This window comes from Capricornis sumatraensis, chromosome 12, assembly GCF_032405125.1.
Source record: "Capricornis sumatraensis isolate serow.1 chromosome 12, serow.2, whole genome shotgun sequence".
Lineage (NCBI taxonomy): Eukaryota > Metazoa > Chordata > Mammalia > Artiodactyla > Bovidae > Capricornis > Capricornis sumatraensis.
In genome coordinates, this window is record NC_091080.1 from 29011704 (window position 1) to 29035881 (window position 24178).

At 42.0% G+C, this 24178-nt stretch overlaps 1 protein-coding gene across 2 annotated transcripts in view; it reads right to left on the minus strand.

Moving 5' to 3' along the window:
* Window positions 1-2194: 2194 nt before the first annotated feature.
* The window catches only part of RCBTB1 (RCC1 and BTB domain containing protein 1), a 52357-nt gene continuing 30373 nt past the window's right edge, over window positions 2195-24178 (minus strand). For both annotated transcript variants that reach the window (XM_068984691.1, XM_068984690.1), the window contains exons 7-13: window positions 22814-22921; window positions 22196-22338; window positions 21009-21199; window positions 15982-16108; window positions 13786-13937; window positions 11820-11950; window positions 2195-4357 (exon numbers count right to left, since the gene is read on the minus strand). In XM_068984691.1, coding sequence (XP_068840792.1) covers window positions 4217-4357; window positions 11820-11950; window positions 13786-13937; window positions 15982-16108; window positions 21009-21199; window positions 22196-22338; window positions 22814-22921 — 993 coding nt within the window. In that variant the 3' untranslated portion in view covers window positions 2195-4216. The remainder of the gene's footprint in view (window positions 4358-11819; window positions 11951-13785; window positions 13938-15981; window positions 16109-21008; window positions 21200-22195; window positions 22339-22813; window positions 22922-24178) is intronic.

Genomic DNA, 24178 nt, shown 5'->3' on the forward strand with positions numbered 1-24178 from the left:
TTAGTGTGGACTGGTTGGATCTCCTTGCAGTCCAAGGGACTCTCAAGAGTCTTCTCCAACACCACAGTTCAAAAGCATCAATTCTTCGGCACTCAGCTTTCTTCACAGTCCAACTCTTGCATCCATACATGACCACAGGAAAAACCATAGCCTTGACTAGACGGACCTTATAAATCAACTATACCTCAATAAAAAAGCCAAGACTCCATCTTAGACCTGCTGAAGAAAGATTTCCCCTGGTCTAGATGCTGCTGTAACTTCAGCTTGCCTCCCTGATGTTACATCCTATAGCAAAGCTTATCTGAGGAACTGTTCTCATGTCGTGACGTTTAAAAAACCCTCTGGCCTCCACTTTGCTTTCAGATTTCACTGGTCATTCACAGTGGCAACTCAGCGCAACAGAGCAACAAGAATGAGGCAGCTGTCAAGTGGCAAATGTTGGACAAGTGAAAACAGAACCTGGGTTTGTACTTTCACAGAGTCACTTACTGCTGAAAAAATTATTTAATCTGAGCCTAATTTTGCCTACTCTATGGTACAAAAATGTGGGCATTAAAAAAGAAAACACAGGGGCCGTCTCTGATAGTGCAGTGGATAAGAATCTGCCTGCCATTTCAGGGCACACAGGTTTGATCCCTGGCCAGGAAAGATTCCACGTGCCGGACTAAGCCAGTGTCGCAACTACCAAGCCAGAGACGCCTGGAGCCTGGGCTCTGCAACCAGAGACGCCGCCGCAATGAGAAGCCTGTGCAACCGCAACCAGGAATAACGGCTCCCATGCGCCGCAACTAGAGGAAGCCCGCGAACAGCAATGAAGACTCGGCACAGCCAGAAAACAAAAACCAAGTATTTGTGAGGCACAGGGCCTGGCATCATGGGAAATAGCTGTTCTCATCCACATCACACACACGCACACACCACACATGTCCACACCCCCTCCCCTTGCCAACACTGCTGCCCGAGGAGCCCTGGTTTATTTTCTCCATTCTGACCAAACAAGCTTGCTTACGGTAACGTCCTGGAAGGCGTGTTAGCCCCCACCTCTGAGCCGTTGCTTGGGCCGCTCACCTGTTTTGGGAATGAGCTAAAAGGCCACTGTGTGTGCGCCCCCGTGCCGCACAAACAGAGCCTTCAGAACAACTACTTCTCACACTAACCAGACTGGGTTTCTTCTCAATGACTTATGAGAAGCTGTTTATAAATGTTGTTACCGTGTTTACTCCTAAATCTTGCTCCTCTCTCCTAACAATTTTTACATTCCTTGAGGACAGGGACTATGTCTCACCCCTCATTTATTAGTCCCCCAAAGGATCCAGAATTATTAATATTTTTCCACTGTGATGGCTCAACTGTAGTGTCTTTCAGCAGGAATAAAACTAGAGCCTATTTTCTGGGGTTGGGAAATAGCTGAGAAACAGCATCCTCATGGTGGAGTGAAAGTCGCTAAGTTGTGTCCGACTCTTTGCAACCTCATGGACTGTAGCCCGACCAGGTTCCTCTGTCCATGGGGATTCTCCAGGCAAGAATACTGGAGTGGGTTGCCATTTCCTTCTGCAAGGGATCTTCCTGACCCAGGGATCGAACCCGGGTCTCCCGCACTGCAGGCAGATGCCTTACCCTTTGAGCCACCAGGGAAATGCTCACGGTGATACCTGCTTTTAGCCTAATATCCAAGAATCAGAGTACTGCTTTTTAAAAAATTTTTCATTGCAAAATACACATTACCGTATTAACCATGGTTAAGTTCGGTAGCATTAAGTCCATAAGCATTGTTGTGTACCATCTGCACACACGACACTTTTTATCTTGCTAAACGGAAACTCTGAACCTATTACGTAATAACCCCTCGGACCCCTTCCCCCAGCCCCTGGCAACAACCATCTACCTTGACTGCTCGAGGGATCGCATGTAAGTGGGATCATACAGGGCTTGTCATTTTGTGACTGGCTTATTTCACTGAGCGTAACACCCTCAAAGTTCATCCAAGCGGCAGCATGTCAGAATTTCTTTCCTTTTTAAGGCTGCATATGATTGATTTTTGAGAGAGAAAAGATAACTCTAGATACCCATTATGACAGACTGCTTTATTTATTAACATGTCACTCTAAACACTGCATAAATACAACCTGTATAACTAGAGTATCAAATGTTCCAGTAAGAAGTTCAAGAGTACATTTTAGGGCTATTTTAAGAAATACGAATACTTCGGCTTTCATAATTATGTCAGATGAAGAAAACAACTCAAAGAACAGTTTTTGCCTCCTGCTGTGATTAACAAAACCAGGTAGAAAAATAAGAGTATAATTTAAAAAAAAAACACATACACACAAGTACTTTCTGAAGGACTTTTTCCTGTTCTCTTCACTGAATACATACTCATACAAATAACTCAGTAATCTGAGAAGTGGTTCTTCACCTATTAGGAACTCGGCAAATATTTGTTGAATGAATGAACTATCTATGGAAATGGATATACTATGTTAATTTGTGCTTTTGTTAAAGTGTTTTTTTTTCAAGTAAGAGCAATAGTAAACACACTGAAGTTCTTGTTTTGCCCGGATCATAAGCCTATGACAGTGATTGTTATAAATACTATCCATCATAGCTAATAATCAAATTAATGTACATTTCTCAACCTAGTAAGAAAATTCTATCATGCTGCAGTAATAATCCTAATGTAGTAACTCACTGGGCTTTGATCACCTGGAACACGGTCAAGAAAAGGGGGCTGGGATTTCTGGGCTTGTGTTTATTGCCCCCATCAATGAATTTCCATCTTTGGGCCCTCCCCCACCAACACACACACAGAAACTTTGCTAAGAACAGTAGCTGCAGCATCTCTTCACCCTCTTGTTCATTTGAGTCTGAAAATGTATCTAGTCTCAATTCAGATGGGAGACCTTCCAAACAGCAAACAGTTCACCAAGGGAGCTTCCCCAGAGAGAAATGAGTCTGTTGGCCAGAGAGAAGAACAAAGCCTTGTTCTCAAAGCAAGCTCAACAGACACACATGAAGCAAGCTTAAAAGACACACACTGAACACTCTTACTCCCAAAGCCACATTTCATAACCAGACCACCCGCCCCGTAATTTAGATCCTTCTTCAAAGTTAAGTTGTGCTAAATATTATACCTAACACAACCAAAAAGAAAATCAAATGTGAAAGCTGGTGAAATTTCAAATAAGCAAAATGTATGGTGGTATTTGGCACAGATAAAGACCAATAAAAACAAATTCTGTTAAGTCCTGTAAGAAACCTGGGTTTAAGAACTACTTATTTGAGTCAGATATAGTTAATCTGATGATTCAGCAACCATGATTTAGGAAGCAAGAGAATGCTGAATATATCACTATTATCCTCTTACACGATTAGCATTTATAGGGGAAAAGGTGGGGGCATTTAAATTTGGGTTCTCAAATTTAGCCTTAATAAAACACTGTTAGATAGAAGTGGAGACTCTGATTTATAAAATATTCACCTTCACCCAAGTGAAGTTCCTTCCATTATTAATTTTTCATAGATAGTTCTACATTACTACTCTTTAACGTACTTAAGTCTTAAGAGAAACCCTGACTAACCGAGAAATTCGTCTTCATGTAATTATCATTTCAATAGGTTTACATTTAATTGAGTATGATTTTGAAGTTAAAAAAAGTCATCAATGATGCAAAAAACACAAGTAAAACCTCAAACGATCTTAACTATCCCTTCAAAGTGAGGCTACAGACCTAGCAACTAATGCAGCTCTTCAGCCAAGTCCCAAGCCAGCACCTTTCATTCTGGGGGGTGGGGGGTGGGCCCTGCTATGCCTCTCACAATCTGTGCACTGTCCCAACTCCTGGGATCAAAAGGGCTGCTGATACGTGAGCCAGGAGAGTTGCCGCAAACATCTGCTTTCCAACTTTAGAAGTTCCTCTAATCAAAAACAAACAAAACCAAAAAAACAACCAACCAGCAAAACTTTCACCCCTCTACAATGTCCCAGCCATGTCAAGGTCACATTCAAAATACACACATCTGGAAATAGTTTTAATCGGGTTCAGGAAGAGCTGTGCACTCTTCACATATCCCTACACAGAGAACTGTATCCCCATGTGAGCAAGACATGTGATGGTTTTGGTTTTCTTTACCTGCAGAATTACATCCCCCATAGGGCACAAACGACACGCCTTCACCAGCCCCAGAGCACTCACACAAAACCCAGCAGTCTTGGGCTTCAGTTCTTAAAGGCTCCACATTTACTGGCTTTAGCAATGAATTCCTTTAGGAGAGGGCCATCCATTTGCCAAAATGCTGCAGTCTGTGTGACTTCTGTCAAATGATTGATGCAAAACTTAAAGCAGAATTCTTCTAAATCCTGGACACACACAACAAAAATAAAAACAAGAAGAGGCCTTTTTTTAATTAACTTTGACTGAATTACTTCTCTCCAGATCCCTCACCCCAAAGCTCTCACCCTCCCCTAGAAGAGATTTGAGGCCAGAAACCCCAAACTAGGCAAACACGTGACCACAGGTACAAGGCAGAAAAAATACAAATTATTTTCTCATCACACAGTAAAAGCAATGGTTCCCGTACTCAAGTCTGACTCTTCAAAACACACACACAGAGTTGTGGGATGTGGGGGTGCAGTTTCTTCAAAATTATCACATAATCCAGTCACTCAAAGACATGATTTTAAAGAGCTGAAAGCAACTTAAGTCCATATTATATGTTTTACTACATTCTAGCATCAGAGAAAAGCATTAAGATGTGGGTCATTTGGTTCCAGGGAAGAAAAGACTTTAAGAAACAGAAAAATGATGAAGAGAATTGGTCAACCTAAAGGGACACATTAAACATTCTAAAAAAACAATTTAAAAAAAATTTAAATAAAAATTCCAAAGACCTTAAAATCACTTTCATGCTCTCCTATATAAAAATGTCTTCCTTTTTAAAGCCACAAGGAATAATATACTATAATTTCCACCACACTAATTTCTCAGATAGTCAATCAGAGGAGGAGAGTCACCAGCTATCAACATTCACAGGGCAAGTCTCATACACAAGTGGCAAACCAACAGTTTCAGAATTGATTTTGGCCTGTGCTAAGACATGCTTTCACCCCCAGCAAAATGCTACTGTGACCTCTGTTCCTTCAAGTGTTGGAAGATACATTTATTACACCAGTCAGGTAACCGGGAATGTACACAAAGGTGAAGTCTAACAGCTCAGTTTCTGTAACCTGGCCAGCAAGACTGAAGGTAAATATTCAGGGTTCTACCAGACCAGGATCCCAACAACAGTTAAACTGTAGGGTCTTGGCTTCCTGCATCCCAGCTCCCAGCAAATGAGAATATCAGGCAGGGTGGGGAAGGGCTGCTTTCCACACAGAAATGCCCCTTTCAGACCCCTGCAAACAAATGCTTCCTCGTTCGACAAGTCTCTCTGTCCTTTGCTCAAAGAAGCACCCCCCTCCAGTCATAACCAGGAAGAGAGAAACCACATCTGAAGTCTCTCAGCCAGCTGCTGCCAGAGCTCTATTCCCAGATAACTGAAAATACATTTAGATTGTTAGCGCAGTCTCTGGATCCATGGCTTTGTTTTGTTTTAAAGTAAGAGATTCCTGGTGAGCTAAATGGAAAGCTGAATGCCCTACAACATAAAACATTCTCTCTCACATTGTTATTCAGGAAAAAGCAATATAACACTGCTGGTATTATAACTCAATGGTTACTAAACAGCTCTAGGGACTGAATTATATTCCATAGAAAGATGAAAGTCACATTTTTAATTTATCAAAAAATATGTAACTAGTTTATCTACATATAACTGAGGAAGAAGGACCCAGTCACAGCATAAAAAGTTCTTCAAACCATGTCACATATCAGATACAGATCTTTAGGTATTTAAATTTTAATTATACAATTTCAAGTTCAAAGGCGAAATTAAATTCTGACACTGCAAAACCATACCACTTCTCAGCCTGGATGGAGAGGAGTTTGGGGGAGATGGATACATGTGTATGTACGGCTGAGTCCCGTCACTGTCCGCCTGAAACCATCACAGCATTGCTTGTTAATCGGCTATTCGTTGTTGCTGTTCAGTCACTGTGTCCAACTCTCTGCAACCCCATGAACTGCAGCACGCTAGGCTATTCTGTTCTTCACATCTCCTGGAATTTGCTCAAATTCACATCCATTGAGTCAGTGATGCTATCTAACCATCTCATCCTCTGCCATTCCCTTCTGCTATAACCCCATACAAAATAAGAAGTGCAAAAATAAAAAAACCCAAAAACTTACCACTTCTATATCTGCTAATTTGGAATTAAAGATCTTTGTAGTATAATGAAAAAGTGAGTTTATTTAGTTTATTAATTGTATAGATTACCTGGGATATAAACTTTTAAGAACTTTTTTATATAGTACAGGCATACAAAGTGAAAAGTGTTATTTGCTCAGTCATGTCTAACTCTTTGCAACCCCATGAACTGTATCCCACCAGGCTCCTCTGTCCGTGGAATTCTCCAGGCCAGAATACTGGAGTGGGTAGCCAATCCCTTCTCCAAGGGATCTTCCAGACCCAGTGATCAAACCTGGGTCTCCCACACTGCAGGCATTCTTTACCGTCAGAGCCACCAGGGAAACCCCAGGTATACAAATGGGGCTTCTAAACTGTCAGTTCACAACTCTATGAAAATAGTTTTATCAAATTGCTTTGTCTTCCCCTCCACTTAGTTTAGTGAGATTTCTCAGTGCAGTTGATCCTTGAATGACAGGGGGGTTAACCCAAGTATAATTTATAGCTGGCCCTCCATATTTGCAGATTCAGCCAACCATGGGTCTAACGTACTGCAGTATTTACTACTGAAAAATATCCATGTATAAGTGGACCCATGCAGTTCAAACCCATGTTGATCAAGGGTCAACTGCATTCAACAAATGTTTAATAGTTTCAAACACTGAAACGCTAACTAAAGAATACAGCTGCTGCTGCTGCCAGGTCGCTTCAATCGTGTCCGACTCTGTGCGACCCCATAGATGGCAACCCACCAGGCTCCCCTGTCCCTGGGATTCTCCAGGCAAGAACACTGGAGTGGGCTGCCATTTCCTTCTCCAATGCATGAAAGTGAAAAGTAAAAGTGAAGATGCTCAGTCGTGTCTGACTCTTAGTGACCCCATGGACTGCAGCCCACCAGGCTCCTCCATCCATGGGACTTTCCAGGCAAGGGTACTGGAGTGGGGTGCCATTGCCTTCTCCAAAGAATACTGAAAGTAACCTAAATCTGAGTTGTCTAAATAACTAATTAAACTGTGGTTAAGGCAGATCTTCAGAAAAAGAAGCGCTGAACACACTTGAAGGGAGGAATTAAAATCTGCACGTTCACTTCCATGAACCAGAGAGCTGCACAGTCAAGCAGATTCAATCAGCACCTGATCCCGTGTGCTGCTGATGTTGCTATGTGCGTTAGAAAAATGCCCTTCTGAGAATTCTTAAATAGTGTAAGAACCGACATGATTTGTTTAGCTCAATATGCAAATGATCAGATCTTCAATCACCTAGGAAAAAAAATGCAACTCTTACCCAACGAATAAGTCGACTATAACAGGACTGCTGGACTTAAAAAAAAAAAAATTCTAAGAAGGACGAGGAGCATTTGACCAGCAGGTGAAAAAAGTTTCTAAGTGCCTTCTCAAGGCTATGGAATATCAAAGTGGGCAAGGGTGTAAATTCAAGGAATCTCGTAATATGGTATTCTTGGTGTTTCGGAAAGCAAAGTCCATGTTTATGACATTCTGTGGTGGAATTATTATAAAGTGATTCTGAAGTAGATCAAACAGCAGATTTGTTGTAATCAGGAAAAAGATCAAAACAATACTGCTATTCTACATTTATAAATTCATTCTCAATCTTTAAACATCACATTATTCCAATCACTGTACACACTCTGAAAATAACTTGGTTTTTCTTTCCAGAGATTTTCTTTAGTAACAAAACATGGAAGATTGATAGTCTTAAAACCCACATTTTAAAATGATGTTGCAGCTTTCAATGGAGTTCTTATCCAGTCCTAAAAGCCCAAGGCTAAAATACATGAGTGCTTAGACATTTTGCAGAAGGACTACTCGGCCAGGGTGATATTTTTCAACAGCACATACTAACTGCACTACAGGATCCGAGGCTGACTGACTCCAGGGATTTGGACAAACCACAGATATGGAGGGTTGACTGTAAATTATACACCTTTAACCCCTGCACTGTTCAAGGATCAACTGTACATCAAGTACAAAAACATTCCATATCAAAGTGGGTTTTTTCTTTTTTAGAAAGTATTTCAGTGTCTCACCATAATGGAAAAAATTTTTAAAAAGCAGAGACATCACTTTGCTGACAAAGGTCCGTAGAGTCAAAGCTACGGTTTTGCCAGTAGTCACGTATGGATGTGCGAGCTGGACCATGAAGAAGGCTAAGGGCCGAAGAATTGATGCTTTCGAACTGTGATGTTGGAGAAGACTCTTGAGAGTCTCTTGGACTGCAAGGAGATCCAACCAGATCCTAAAGGAGATCAACTCTGAATATTCACTGTGGAAGGACTGATGCTGAAGCTCCAATACTTTGGGCACCTGATGCAAAGAGCCAACTCATTGGAGAAGATCCTGATGTTGGGAAAGACTGAGGGCAGGAGGAGAAGGGGGCGACAGAGGATGAGATGGTTGGATGGCATCACTGACTCGATGGACACGAGTCTGAGCAAACTCTGAGAGATAGTGCAGGACAGGGAAGGCTGGCAAGCTGCAGTCCATGAGGTCACAGAGTCAGACATGACTGAGTGACTGAATATACACTCAAAAAATATTCTGTAGTCTACTGATCACAAAAAATGTTTAATTAACCTCCTAAGAAAAGAAGTAAATGCTGACCATCTGGCATTAGCACTAAGTTTTAAAAAAATCATATCCCAAAATCAATTCTGTAATTAGATTCTTGGCTCATATTTATTTCTATCCACCAAAAGCAAAAATTTAAGACATAGTTGCTCTTAAAATTTTCTGGAAAGTTCTCTAATCTGATTAAACAAAACAAAAAAAACCTCCCCAATTGTTTCTTATAATGTTCAACCGGACACAGAAAACAAAAATTTCCTGAAAAGAAACAGTATAATTAGAAGCATTTCAAAATGTTTATACCTATAACATGATCAGGACTATCATGAGACAAGGTTTTATTCACATTTTCTCCCCTGATATCAACACTTATTCAGGTTTGTACTATAGGAATATTTAAGTCTTCTTTCTCTAAGTCCTTCTTTACTTTTTAAAAACTTGCAGAAAATTTGACAATGCATCTATAATATAAGGGTTCCACAACAATTAGCTTACTTTCAAAAACCTTCACAACTATTAAGTCAATACATTTTGTTCCTTTAACATATGTACATTTGCTTCAAAATTCTCTTGTCGAAGCATGGAGGAACCACAGTAACTTTTACAGAAAAAAGAAGAAATATGAGAGGCAGGGAGTCTCCACCCTCCTAGCATTTTCACAGAATGAAAGAAAAGTCATGTAGGGTCCCTAAGCTGAATCACTGAAAATAACAGATTTTGTAGCTAATTTCCAATCTCCCTTAGCAGGAGCTTCCCATCAACTAACAGATATTGTAAGTGGCCTTTATTTTTATATTCTAAAGCTTTATTTACTTTCTACATTCTACAGTATTAAGGAAATAAAATATAAAGTTACATTAGTCAATTATATAACTCCCAACAGAATAAAAAATAATACAACCTAAAAAGAAGGCTTTTTGCCTTCTATTTTCTAATTTCTCTACGTTGAATACATAAAATTTACAGGATTATGAGTTACTGTTTAACAATTTTTTTTTTTTTTTTTTTTTTACTTTATTTTACTTTACAATACTGTATTAACAATTTTTTTTAAAGTACAACTTTATGGTGACATGTTTCAAATACAATCATTCGTTCATTTAACTCAGCACGTATTTCTGAGTGCCAACTATACGCCCGCACTGGGACAGACTCTGGTGAAGCACATCTGTGGTCTCAAGCAAGGGACAGCTTCTAATGTACTTGATATCAGAAAAGTGAAAACTAGTGAAGGAAATGACCTGGCCTGGGTAGGCATAAGGCATCTTCCGTAAACTTTCTGGGGTAGATTTTAGCTGAAGGTGAGAAAGAACTTTCCAGCAACTAGAGTCGAGTTGCTGCCCCAGTGGTCCTGGCTCCCAGGTGGTGCTAGTGGTAAAGAACCTGCCTGCCAATGCAGGTTAGACAAAAGATACACGGGTTTGATCCTTGGGTGGGGAAGATCCCCTGGAGGAGAGCATGGCAACCCACTCCAGTATTCTCGCCTGAAGAATCCCATGGACAGAGGAGCCTGGGGCTACAGTCCACGGGGTCGCACAGAATCAGACACGACTGAAGCAACGTAGCACAGCACAGGCGGTCCTGACTGGTTTTGGTCAGCAAGATCCTTATCTCAAGAACACAGACCTCATTAGCACTGAGGAGGAGACACAGAAGGTTCAAAGTCAACCGCCAAATGAAGTGAAAAGTCATGGACCAATTTAAAATTATATCACTGGGAGGAAATAAAATCTGAAGAAACAGTGTTGCTGTTTGATGACAAAGAAAGGGTAGGAAAAAAATTAGACATCCATTTCCTATTAGAAATTATTTACTTTGATCATCATCCCAACTGTTGAAAAGGCCACAGAGAAAATCAGCTATATCTGACCTTATCAAATATTTATAATCATAATATAATCTGAAATAAAAATAGGATGCATTTTGAAAACAAGACATAATGGTCCATTTCGATCCCCAAATGCGGCGAAGACGCAGTCTGTCCTCCAACACATCTCCAAGGCCGCGGCTGCAGATCTTTGCATGAGTCTGGTAAATTCTCTGACACCAGGTGATCTCCCTGGTCACATGACGATAAAATGAAAGACTGACTGTGTCATTTAGGGTGCAAACCTTAGCTAGACACCTCAGATGCCAAAGCTATTGCTCTCTGACTTTTATTCTCCATGAAGACATAAAAGCAACCATCTCAGCCTTCAGTTCCCTAGTTATCCTTAATGCATCCTTCCTGCGGCACCACCTTCACTCAGTTCAACAAACACTGGCCACCCATGCGCTGGGCACAAGGCCACAGACGGACGGGATCCAGTTCCTGCTCAGAGGGAGCTTACATTCTGACGGTGCCATGGCTCTGCATGTCCAGAAAATGCACAGTCAAAGAGCTTCAGGATCCCAACAGCCCATTCACTCAAGGACTCTCTAGAGATCCATGAATCAATCCAGTATAAAAAACCACCAAACAAAAAGGAGTCCAGAGCAGGCTCTTCATCCATGAATAACCGTGAGTGACAATTAGATGACGACAGAACTTCAGAGCAAACACAGGTATAAATCACAGGGCAGCCCCGGCTTACGACAGGGCAAAGATGGGGCGAAAGCACAGCGGGTCCTGAGAAAAGGTACTTTAAGCTCGCCTGGAGAAATACTTGAGAGTATCATGTGCCGTCTGCTAGTCCCATTAGGTGTGGCTCTTTATATTCCAACCTGCAGTGGAGCTGCTGGGACTCCAGTCTCCTATCTCAGGTAGAAATAGGAGAAACGACCATTTTTGAAACTGTGAACAGAGAATAAAGCCAGCCAGATTTCTTTTTTTTAGGGGTCAGTTCATTCAATGATTCCCTAAACAGAAGTGAAGTCCCTCATCATGTTCCTTGTCCCATGAGAAAAAAAGGGGGAAAGGTGCCCACGGGCAGTTACGGGCGGTGTGTGTTTCTGCGTGCTGGTTTACGTTACCTCTGCGTCATATCTGACCGCGGCGGAGAACAGTGAGAAGGCATTCTCCACGGTGATGCCTCGCTTGATGATATGCTGGCAAAGTTTCTTCAGCCTGTTTTCACAGTAGGACGTCGCCAAGTCCAGAAGACCTAAAAGTAAAGTATGGGATGCTTAATGGAGCTTATAATAGTTTCCAATCATCTATAAACATACATATTTCATTTTGGTGAAGAGAGTTATACAGATAAGTCAGCAGAAGCTTCTTAGGGAACAGTACTCCGAATCTTACTAAATAAATTCTCTAAGTTCGTCCCCTTCCCACCTCCCAAACACACCTCTTCTATACTCCGTTTATACAATTTCTTCTATAGTACAAAGGAAGAGGAAAAATCGAATTCTCCTGTGTTTCCAAAACGATATGCTTAATTCACTAGCAACTTATACTTCAAGATTAAAAGAGTAAAATAAGATCACAGTTATAAATTAACTGTGTCCATAATTATTAACTGTGATATCTATATATACTTTCTAAACTTTTTAAAAATTGAAGTATAGTTGATTTACAATGTTAATTTCTGCTGTATAGCAAAGCGACTCCGTCATACACTTATATACTCGACCATGTCATTGTTCAGTTGCTCGGCTGTGTCTGACTCTTCACGACCTCATGGATTGCAGCATGCCAGGCTTCCCTGTCCTTCACCATCTCCCAGAGCATATTCATGAGACAGGGAAGCTTGGCATGCTGCAGTCCATGGGGTTGTAAACAGTCTGATACAACTTGGCGACTGAACAACATATTCTCTTTTACCTCCTTTTCCATTATGATTTATCCCAGGACACCAAATAAGGTTCCCTGTGCTATACAGCAGGATGTTGTTTATCCATCCTGTATGTTACAGTTTGCATCTACTAACCCCAAACTGGAAGCTTATCTCTCACCCAAATTAAATACTATTTCTAAAGGCATGTACTTTAAATCGTTCTTAAAAATCACATTAAAAATCAATAAATCTGAAACCTTTTACCCTTCAATACTATCAGAAAACTATGATCATGGCATCTGGTCCCATCACTTCATGGGAAATAGATGGGAAAACAATGGAAACAGTGACAGACTTTATTTTGGGGGGGCTCCAAAATCACTGCAGATGCTGACTGCAGCCATGAAATTAAAAGACATTTGCTCCCTGGAAGAAAGATTATGATCAACCTAGACAACGTATTAAAAACCAGAGGTATTACTTTCCCAACAAAGGTCCATCTAGTCAAAGCTATGATTTTTCCAGGAGTCATGTATGGATGTGAGAGTTGGACTATAAAAGAAAGCTGAGCACTAAAGAACTGATGTTTTTGAACTGTGGTGTTGGAGGAGAGTCTTGAGAGTCCCTTGGACTGCAAGGAGATTCAACATGTCCATCCTAAAGGAGATCAGTCCTGAATATTCACTGAAGGACTGAAGCTGAATCTGAAGCTCCGATACGTTGGCCACCTGACACAAAGAACTGACTCATCTGAAAAGGCCCTGATGCTGGGAAAGATTGACAGCGGGAGGAGTAGGGGACGACAGAGGATGAGATGGCTGGATGGCATCACCGACTCAATGGACATGAGTCTGAGTCAACTCCGGGAGTTGGTGATGGACAGGGAGGCCTGGCGTGCTCCAGTCCATGGGATTGCAAAGAGTCAGACACGACTGAGCAACTAACTGAACTGAACTATAAGAGTATGGGAAAGTTGCTCAGTTGTGTCCGACTCTTTGCGACCCCCATGGACTATACAGTCGATGGAATTCTCCAGGCCAGAATACCCAAGTGGGTAGCCTTTCCCTTCTCCAGAGGATCTTCCCAACCCAGGCATCGAACCCCGGTCTCCTGCATTGCAGGCCAATTCTTTACCAGCTGAGCCACAAGGTGAGCCCAGTAAGAGTGTGAGGAGACATGCTTTTGACCCTGTGTCTTGCCAGTCCCAGCATGGCTGGTACCTATGGCATCCTCAGGGGGCAGGTCCACTGCGTCTGTGTAGAGGTACTGGAGAAAGGCACGGTACACAGCATAGGAGAACTGGTCTATCTCTATCACCTCCTTCATGTCCTCATTCCAGTAAGACTGGAACATGGATCGAAAGTGCTCACACCTGAAACAGAACAGCAAAACTCACCTGCTTAAGGCGGCGAGAGGAAGGATAAACAAGTATTACAGGGACATTTACTCTATTTGAATAGTACATTCATTCCACATACAAGAACCAAAATATATTCCACATGCAAGGGTTTTTATATTCACCTTTTACATACACTCACTTTCATTCTTTAAGCTATTGCCTATTAAAACAGTAAGAATTATACATAGCCTCAAAGTAACTAGTGCTTCAACAAGCACCACGGTGTGCATCTGACAGACCTCATTCAGATTAAGGCTTTTGCTTACCTGTTTCGTTTAAAAGATGTTATACAAAAGGGCATTTCAAACAATGAAATTGAAAAGAAATTCAAAAGTGACTGTTCAAACTTTTCATCCTTATTAATATCACTCAAATGAGTCAATGTATGTTACCAGCACATTCTTGCAATCAGCATTTTTGTAATCAGCACATTCTTAAAATGGTTTTAAAAGTTAACTGGATTATGTTCAAAGGATTTTTATTCCATTACCATACATGACAACTTTCCTTCTTTTCTGACTTATCCTCAAAACAGCCACCATCCTAACTTTGTTCCTTTTCTTTCATCCGCTCCCCTTCTTCTCCTCCCAAGCCTGTTACCAATTTATTTGTAAAGCACACTCACTAGGATAGTCATATATTTGAAGAAAAATTAAATAGGTCTTTTTGTATTGTATTTACATGTACAGATACACCTAAATGAGGAACTGATTTCTGAATATTTGATTTTCTTAAAGTATAACATACTTCATAATTTTTTAAAAATCATCTTTACAAATCCTTTTTAAAATGAGTTACAGTAGAAAAACACAAATATATTTTCAATATCCATTCGGAATACTGAAAGAATGGCTCCACTTAGAAAGGAAATTACCTCATCTGGGAGGGAAAAAGTTACAGTTGTCTAGGCAAGGGTTAATAGCTAAACTCGGTCAGAACACTATGCAGGAAAGGGACCGATGGGCTGACCACAGGTCTTCAGACAGAAACAATTCCCCTTCCCCTTTTCAATTACTACTTTGGTGTAGACACTCACTCCCTTAAAGTAATGAATGACATAGCATTTTAGTTCCCTAAAAACATGTTATTTTGTAAATAGATGTTAAACTAAATTTTGAAAAAAGACTCGTAAATGGCCAGTTTAACTCTCAACGGTCAGATTTTATGTGCCTCTCTCTTGAATGGCAGCCTCAGTGAGCAATCATCCAGTTATTAATAAATACAAAGTTTCCTCACATTTATACAAAGAACTCCTGCCATGCACCATATTTAGAGAATATTTCTTCAACTGGGAATTAGATGTCTCTCAGGACCAGAAAGTCCAGTATTCGTAAGTTTTCTGCTTATGGAAAATGAAGTTTTAACTGCTGCTGCTGCTAAGTCACTTCACTCGTGTCCGACTCTGCGTGACCCCATAGATGGCAGCCCACCAGGTTCCCCCATCCCTGGGATTCTCCAGGCAAGAACACTGGAGTGTGTTGCCATTTCCTTCTCCAATGCATGAAAGTGAAAAGTGAAAGTGAAGTCGCTCAGTCATGTCCAACTCTTAGCGACCCCATGGACTGCAGCCCTCCAGGCTCCTCTGTCCATGGGATTTTCCAGGCAAGAGTACCGGAGTCGAGTACCATTGCCTTCTCCCGAAGTTTTAATTAAAAGAAGACATATAAACTTTTCACTGATGGGCCTTTGTATTTTCTTAAACCTATATACAATTTTTTTGATGGAAATAATTATGTATGAGCTACTTCATTTAACAAACAATACAGAAAAATACTCCCACATTATGCTTTTTCTAAAAGGCACATGAGTACACGCGCGTACACATACACACACAGAAACATACACACAAAACTTTTCAATAATGAGTGGACTGATACTACATGTAAAATTATTAAGTGTGCTGTTTCACTCTACTCCCAAGATTAGTTCTTATTTGTCTCCATTGTGTAGAATAACAAGGAAATGGAGACTGCAAAAGAGTAAGGCTACTGATGACTCTAAACTCATGAAAAAATACCTGATTTTCAAAACAGCTTTATGGACATGGATGTATTTCCCATCAATTCGAAACTTCAGATCGGCAGTTTCTGGACTGTCAAATTCTTTCTTCAGTGACTCTGCAACTGTTAGAAAGTCTTCATGCTCTGAAGGAAGCAAGCACATTAACACAGGTGCTCAAGGTTTGAAAGACTTCACAAAGATAGTGACTAGCATGATGGATAATTCCATTAGGTTTTTGTCATAAGAGTTCACACCTTACTCGACAAATCAACTTTCCAGTATTAAAATTAATGTCACAGAAATTAAATTAAATTTCACAGGCTAACAGGGAGACAAAAAATTCCAGGGGCCCTTGTCAGCACTGAATGAAGGTACTTCAGACACAGGAGATAGTTTTTGATCTTATCTAGAGATGAGAAGGTGAGTCTCAGCAGCTGGTGATACCTAAATGTCGCCAAGTGTATAAACTATAAGAAAAAAATGTATATTTGGATTCTGTAAAGCAATTATCCTTCAATAAAAAATAAATTAATTTAAAAAATGTATATTTGGAAAGGCCAAAAACTGGTCTTCCAAACTAAGCTAGACATTAAAAATGTGTATTCTGTGGACTTCCCTGGTAGTCCAGTACTTAAGACTTCACCTTTTAGCTCAGGGGATGTGGGTCTGATCCCTAGTCGGGAAGCTAAAATCAAAAAAAAACAAAACATAAAACTGAAACACTGTTGTAACAAATTCAATCAAGACTTTAAAAACATGGTCCACATTAAAAAAAAAAAAAGTCTTTTTGAAAAGAAAAAGTTATAGACTGTCATTTTACGTAAACTCTTCTCTCAAAAGTTTGAGCAGTATTCATCTAAGGCTGAGAATGGATCAGTTTTCCTCCAGTGAAGCACTTTGGACACCTTCGCTCTGCTTTTAGGGTAGTTTCAAGGAGCTGGTAAATTCAATTCAAGGAGTCCTAAGAAACACATTCCTCACTTGAGTGGTCACGCTAGAGTGGTGTTCTTTCCCAGGGTGACCCTTTTTCCCTCCCTATCTGGCATCTAAACATCCTTTTTAACCTTAAAAATTAATGCAGCACAAACAATAATCCTTACATACTATCCAAAAGCAGAGCAAATTTACTTAGTAGGAATGTGTACTTAAGAGGAGTCGCTTTACAAAACTGTGGTCACACTGCCTGATAAAAAGGTACAAGGACATATAATTCTTACCTATAAGTAGAACTGTGTTATCATAAAGAAAACTAAAGGCGGGTGTACAAACTCATGCAACACTTTCTTGTGCTTTACATGTGTGAACAAAGGAAAAGAGGAAGAAGGTGGCTAACGGGGAAACTTAAAAATTCCAGAGACCCTCACTGGCATTGCTGAATGAAGGTACTACTGATGCAGGGCACCCATTTCCAAGTCCTCCAACATGAGGACTTCCCCCAAGACTCGCAGCAGCTGCTGTTACCAGGGCAACTCTTACAGAGGGACAACTGCTAAAAGCTAGGCTAAAACCTAACAACGAGCTTTCCATGAGCTCTATTATCAGACTCTCCTAAGGAAATGCCATTTGCCTAAGCCCTGTTACTCTAATCTACAGCCTTCCCTCCGACCCTGACGATGCAGAGCTCTCTTGGCTTTGGGGGAAAGGTGGATATTCTCTCAAAAACCTGATCCTGATATCTGAATCTCCAGTGAATGAAAAGACAGAAAATAACTAAGATGGGCAAAGAGTCCAAGAGCCTAGATTGTTACCCACCCTCCACACCCAAAACACAGTTCTCAGTACTCAACTCCTGCATCTCGTCCTAAGGGCTGGACCACCTTGGTTTCTGGCAACAAGTATAGTACCACCCTCCAGAGAAGAAACTGTTCTTCAGAGGCACCCATTCATCCTCTGATGCTGGGAGCCAGCACGGGAGATCCCACCCATGACAAGGTCATGTGGAAGAGACCTGACGAACAAGGCGGATCAGGACTCAAGGGACCCCCGGACCTGCTCGAGCATCTACCCCAAAACCAGAATCCGTCTGTCTTACTATTTTGTGTCTTTCACCAACTCTTCTGACATTAACAGGAGGCTATCCCCGACCACCTTTGTCTGGAAAAAGTCAACTTAGGGCTTTAGTTAATAAGTCTCTAGGGCATGAGAGGAATATTTCAATTCAAACCCCCTCTGTCGGCATTCTAGCTTGCTTGGCAGGTTTATCCAGACTCTTGCAGCTACGCATGTGATTGTTCACAGCCTCCCAACTGTGAGAGACACGGGAAGCCTAAAACATTCTAAAAATATAGAGCCTTTTGAAGAGTTAAAAACTATTAAGAGTACTGCTGGTGTAGGATTGCATTGTTGAGCCAATGCTTGCTGCCAAGTTCCCATATCCCTTATCCACTGTGCACCTGGGAGTGCATTAGTTAACATAGTTGGAATGTAAGAAAAACAGTAGTAGCCTTGGAATTACCACATCAGACCTTTGAGCTCATTGGTTCTTTCTTTGTTGTAACTCACTGCACCTTTGCTCCATGAGAATGTAACTTTGTTTAATACTTTCTGAGGCTGAAACAGATTAGAAATATAAAGAAAAAACACTTCAAGGGAAAATAAGTTTTCTGGTTAAGCACCCTTTATCAAAAGAGGGTCAAAAAATGTCCACAGGCCTCCAAGGCCAGAAGATAATGTACACAACATTGTTTATGGGAAAGGTATGCAGAAAAAATCCTGACTTTGATTAAGACAAAACAGATGTACTGTTTGGGCTGACTCTGCATGACTTTGCATCTTTCATTTCCCTCTATGTACAAGTCAAGGTATAAAAGTTCCTTTTGAAAATAAAGTTGGGGGCCTCACTCACCGAAGCTTGGTCACCCCATGTCTTTTTTTTCTCTCTCCCTTTCTTTTTCAGGCTGATCCCTTGAAGCGCAGAAGCTCTCTGAGTTCACTTTTCTGCCTGGGCTTCTAAGACCCTCTTGAGAAGGTGCTCTGCACCTTTTTCCCATCAAGAGGGTGCCTATGGCCTACGTGAACAGAGCAAGTCCCATGCTGGGGCTTTATTGGCTTTCTGCGTAAACCAAGGAATATCAACCTCTTTCTCTCCTCTATTTTCTTATCTGAAACATTCTTTCTTTCTCTCTCTCTAAATCTCTCTCGCCGACACCGTCTCCCCTGAGGGTACCCCTAGATCCTGCTGGGGCTGGACCCTGGCACTCTGACTTTCTTCCCAGCACTCTGCTGAGATCAGAAACTGCGAGAAAACAAACACTTCTGACGTTTAGAGGGTGGACAGGAAAAGCAGTCACCTGGGAGATATACTTAGTGACTGTACTTTTTCCAAACTTAATAGTAGAAAATGGTAGGACGTTTGGTCTGAAAAGAATGTCTTTTCAAGATGAGGATTTTAAGATGCAAGAACCCGAGGGAAGCCTTTCATAAACAGGTCCAGGTTAGGCAAGTATATGAGACTTTGAAGATGTGTACAGGTCTATACATATGTGTGAGTACGGCCAAGGAGTCCCGTCCTATGAACTAAATTTTCTCTAATCACAACATGCACTGCAATCACTGAATTACAGTTAAAGAACCTGGAAAGGTTCCATTTCCTTAAGTTGAGCAGCAGCTTTACTTTTCCTAAACATCTTGCCCCCATGACCACAAAGACTGGTCACTTGTTGATGGGACAGCCCCAGCCACCTGACACACCTGAGCCGGATGTGTATTACAAGACCTTCAGTATCAGCTGCTGAGCAATCCAAACCCCATGCTGTCACAGCTGTATTAAATTTCAAGCACAGGGTATCAAGACTCACTTTATTCCCTCTGCACTATAAACAAAAGAACAACTTAGAAGAAATACATTTAGAAGAGATACACTGGCTAAAAGGTACAAATAAGAAATAAAAAGAGACTAAGATTATCCTGCTAATGCCTACTCAGCTTGATGACAGCTTCACATTTTCGATCAACAACAGGCCCGTGAAGGAAGACAGTATTCAGAAAAGGGACAGATGATGTAACCAAAGATCACTCAATTCCACTATCCTTTTATTTTTTTTCAGGCCACACTGTGCAGCAGGTGGGATCTTAGTTCCCTGACTAGGGATCGAACCCGGGCCCCCTGCAGAGGAAGCACAGAGTCTTAACTACCAGGAAGTCCCCCACTATCCTTCATAATCTCTCTCCTTAGCTCTCCTCCAAGGAAAAAAAAAACTTTTGAGACTGGTTAAAAGGAAAAAAGGAGAAAAAAAAGTGGAATTAACTCCACAAAGTTAACAAGTTCTTCATTTTTTTAAGCTCACATTAAATTATATAATAAATTTAGTATAACAAAAGGACTTAAGAATATCTGTACACACTCAAATATCTGTATATGAATGTTCAAAACAACAGTACTCACAATAGCCAAGAAGTGGAAACCATCCAAATGTCCATCAACAGATGACAAACAAATTGTAGTCTATATATAGAATACAACAGGACTCAGTCATAAAAAGAAGTACTGACACGTATTATGTTACAACCTCGACGGGTCTCAAAAGCACTGAGTAAAAGAAGTCAGACACAAAAGGTTGTACCTGGTAAGATTCCACTTAAGGGAAACATCCAGAACCGGCAAATCCATAGAAACAAAACAAAACAAACAAATTGGTAGTTGCCAGTGGTTGGGGGAAAGAAAGACTGGGGAGTGACTGCGTAATGGGTATAGGATCTTCTTCTAAGGTGATGAAATGCTGTAGAGCTTGATGTAAATGCTGGCTGCCCAACACGGTGAAGGCAGTAAATACCTCTGAATTGTATACTTTAAAAATGGTTAATTTTTGTATGTGAATTTCACCTCAAACCGAAAACACCCAAGGGGAGGAAATAATAAATTCATATAATATTCCCATTGCATTTTAATAAACAGTATCACGCAAATCTAATTTGGGGAAGGGTATTAAAGCTAAAGGAGGGTAAAGCATTCCGAAGCAGACGGAGGCCACAGCCAGCAGACGCGCAGGCACGGCGCTCGGCTGACGGTGCCCTTCGTCCGGGCGGGCAGCCGGGAGCTCTCACCCGCAGACAGGAGGCGCCACGTGACGGCGGGCGTGGCGAAGCAGGCAAACACGTCGTCGGTGGAGGAGAAGTGCGTGAGGTGCGGCAGGGTCACCGACTGGCCGCGGCACTGGCCCCACATGTACACGTGGCCGCCCTGCGTCTTGGCGGCCGACGTGTGCGCCGAGTGGCAGGCCGCAATCTCTATCACCCTGGAGAGTTTTAAGAAAAACGCACGTTACGTTTTCTTCGCAGAAGCCTAAGCGCACCACACACGGTAAATAAAAAGTTTTGTGCTCGGGACACCTCAAAGAGCCCAGGATCCAGGAAAGTTAGCTGTCAGGTCATACGGACAAAACCAAAAGACTGGATCAACAACTCTGGGTTATGCTCTTCCTGGTGCCCCTTTCTCACCCGGAGCTCATTCTGAGTTAGGACAGGTAATGCATAATGTTGAGGAAAACCTGGGAAAACGGACTAGCAACCAAAATAAATGAGGAAAGTAGACACTGAAAAAAATGTCCTGGCAGTTCTGGGGGCTTAAACAGTAGCAAAAAATCCTGTAGTCAATAAACCATTTCCTTACAAATACAACTTTCTCTCTTACCCCCAATCGGGGCTCAGAACGCTCATTAGGCTGATTAAGCAGTGGTCCAGGGGTCATGGACTCTGAATATCCCAATCCAAAGGGACATCAAGCCAAACTTACTACATTTTTCTGTATGCTTCTTAGGTGGCCTCCCAGAATTAGAAGTCAATATCCGAAAGCTTTAGTGGGCAAGACCTCACAATATGGCTCAAAAAACATTTAAGCATCTATTCCAGTAACACACATTAAATCAAATCAATATTTAAACAGATAATGGCCTTTCAAGGGCAGATTTTATTTATTTAAAAGTTTAGTTGGCTCAAAGGGAAAATAATATGCTTTACATTTCAACATGGTTGACAGACCCTACTAGGAAGTCTGCAGGCAATACAGCAAAATGCATGGATGCTTATCGGTGGTTATTTCGGGTGGTCATCTGAGAAAGCTGCAAGAGAATCATGTCAACTTCACATTCACTCTGACTGGCACAGCACCCTTTTGTTCACAATGAGAATGTTAATGACCGGAAGAGCTACAAAGCCAAACACCAGCGCTCCAGAGCACACAGGCCCAAGTCCCCATGCACACACAATCCCAAGACATGGTACCTCCAAGTTACCTTTCTTTCTCCACCATGATGTGTGCTGGGCTTAGCAGGTTATTTTTATTGCCAGTTCCCAGCTGCCCATACGTGTTAGCTCCCCAGGCATACAGCAAGCCCTCATCGGTTAGTGCTAGAGTATGTGCATAGCCGCAGACAATCTGCAAGTAAATTTACATGGTTACCATCAACAGGAGAACAGAAGGGCAGGGGAAACATCTACTTAAAGATTACAGCCAGCTCCTGCAGAATGCCAGTTCATCATCAGGTGTGGACTGGCATTCTCTGGAACATTAAAAAAGCATTAGAAAAGCCTATACCTGAGACTACTGGATTTTTCCCAGTAGCTTTTCAAATTATCAAGACCAATATGCCAGCACCATGGCCTTGCTTCTCTTCATGGGAATTTAGGGAGGACAGAATATTAAATGTGGCAGATGAAGGCACAGGGGACTGTTCAAAAAGTCTGAGTGAATTTCTGGGACCTCCCTATCAGTCCAATGATTAGGACTCCGTGCTTCTACTGCAGGAGGAACAAGGTCAATCCCTGGTCCGGGATCTAAATTCTCACAGACAGTCCAAGTCAGAGCAGGGAAGACAGACAGGGAGCAGCAGCTAGGAGCCCACCACACGTACCTGGTTGACACACACACTGTGCAAAGCTGCCACTCTCACGGGGGTCAGCTGATTGCCATTGTTTCCCAAGCCGAGCTGACCATTGCCATTGTAGCCCCAGCCATACACCTTAGAGGAAGGGGGAGAAGAGGGTTTTAAAACTGCTGGTACGAGGAAAGAGATAAAAATGAAACCCATCTAAACAAATGAGAGATTTCTTTCACTTCCAACACTCATATTCAACTGAATGAGGTCCTACAACTGATCTCCAAACAGAAGATGTTTCAGGTGTGGGGATGACAGCTCCAGATCTTACTAGCTGGATAGGCTTGGGCGAGTCATTAATTCTTGCTTGCTACAAGAGGAACCTGAGGCTCATTAACAACTATTAATCACCTACTGTATTTCAGGATTTTTTGAATTAAGTCGTTGGAAGCAGTTGAACAGGGTGATGGACGTATGCAATTTTTCTGCAGCCAGACAGCAAGTGCTGGGGTACAGATATAGTCAAGGCACTGCAGACAGAGAGGAGAAAGGACTTAGCCATAGGAAGAAAGTTAAGATTTTTTTCAGATAGCAGAAATCTGAGCAAGGTAGATGCTCAGATCTGGCTGAAGGGTAGATGGGGATGAAGGTATCCCAGGGAGAGGCAGGTTCAGGAGACAAGCAGGTGGGCTGGCTGGACCCACCTTGGGTGGCGGTAGGGAAAAGACCAGAAGGAAAAGTAGGGGCCAAGGGATGAAGTGCCCAAACAAAGACCAAGGAACGTGAAATGCATCCATGGATCTGCCACTGAAATATTCCAAAGCAGAGATTAACATAATTAAAGTTGTATTCTGGAGCAATCTTGCAGGCAGCAACACGAAGGGTTGACTGCGGTGAGCAAGACCAGAGGCAGGAAGACCTCAAATACATAAACTCATCTCCCATTGGCAGATAGGTGAGCTCTGATGGGGGTCCAGCAAAGGCAGTGACGGCAGGACCACAGGAGACAGGACAGAGGAAAGAGGTGTAAGGAGGAGACACAGGAGAATGTGGGGACCCCTCAGACACCTGCAATAAGAGGGGTCACCACTCAAAGCAGCAGAGCCGGGCACAGGTCTGACAGCGAGTGTTGAAGGCTGAGAACAGCCAGCGTGGGACAGGGTGAAGTCCTGGCCAGGAACAGACAGAATGCCTGGCTCAGATCAGAAACACGCGGTGTGGTGGCAACACACCCCAGGGCAAAGCAGGGCAAAGCAGGGCAAGCGGGCGCGGGTGAGGGCGTTCCACGTCCGGGGGAAAGGGGGAAAGGGGACAAGGCGCTCAGGGTGCTAGCAAGGGATGGCCAGAAGCACACGTTCAGTGTCGGAAGTCTAACAGGTTTGAACCTTCTGGGGAGAAATT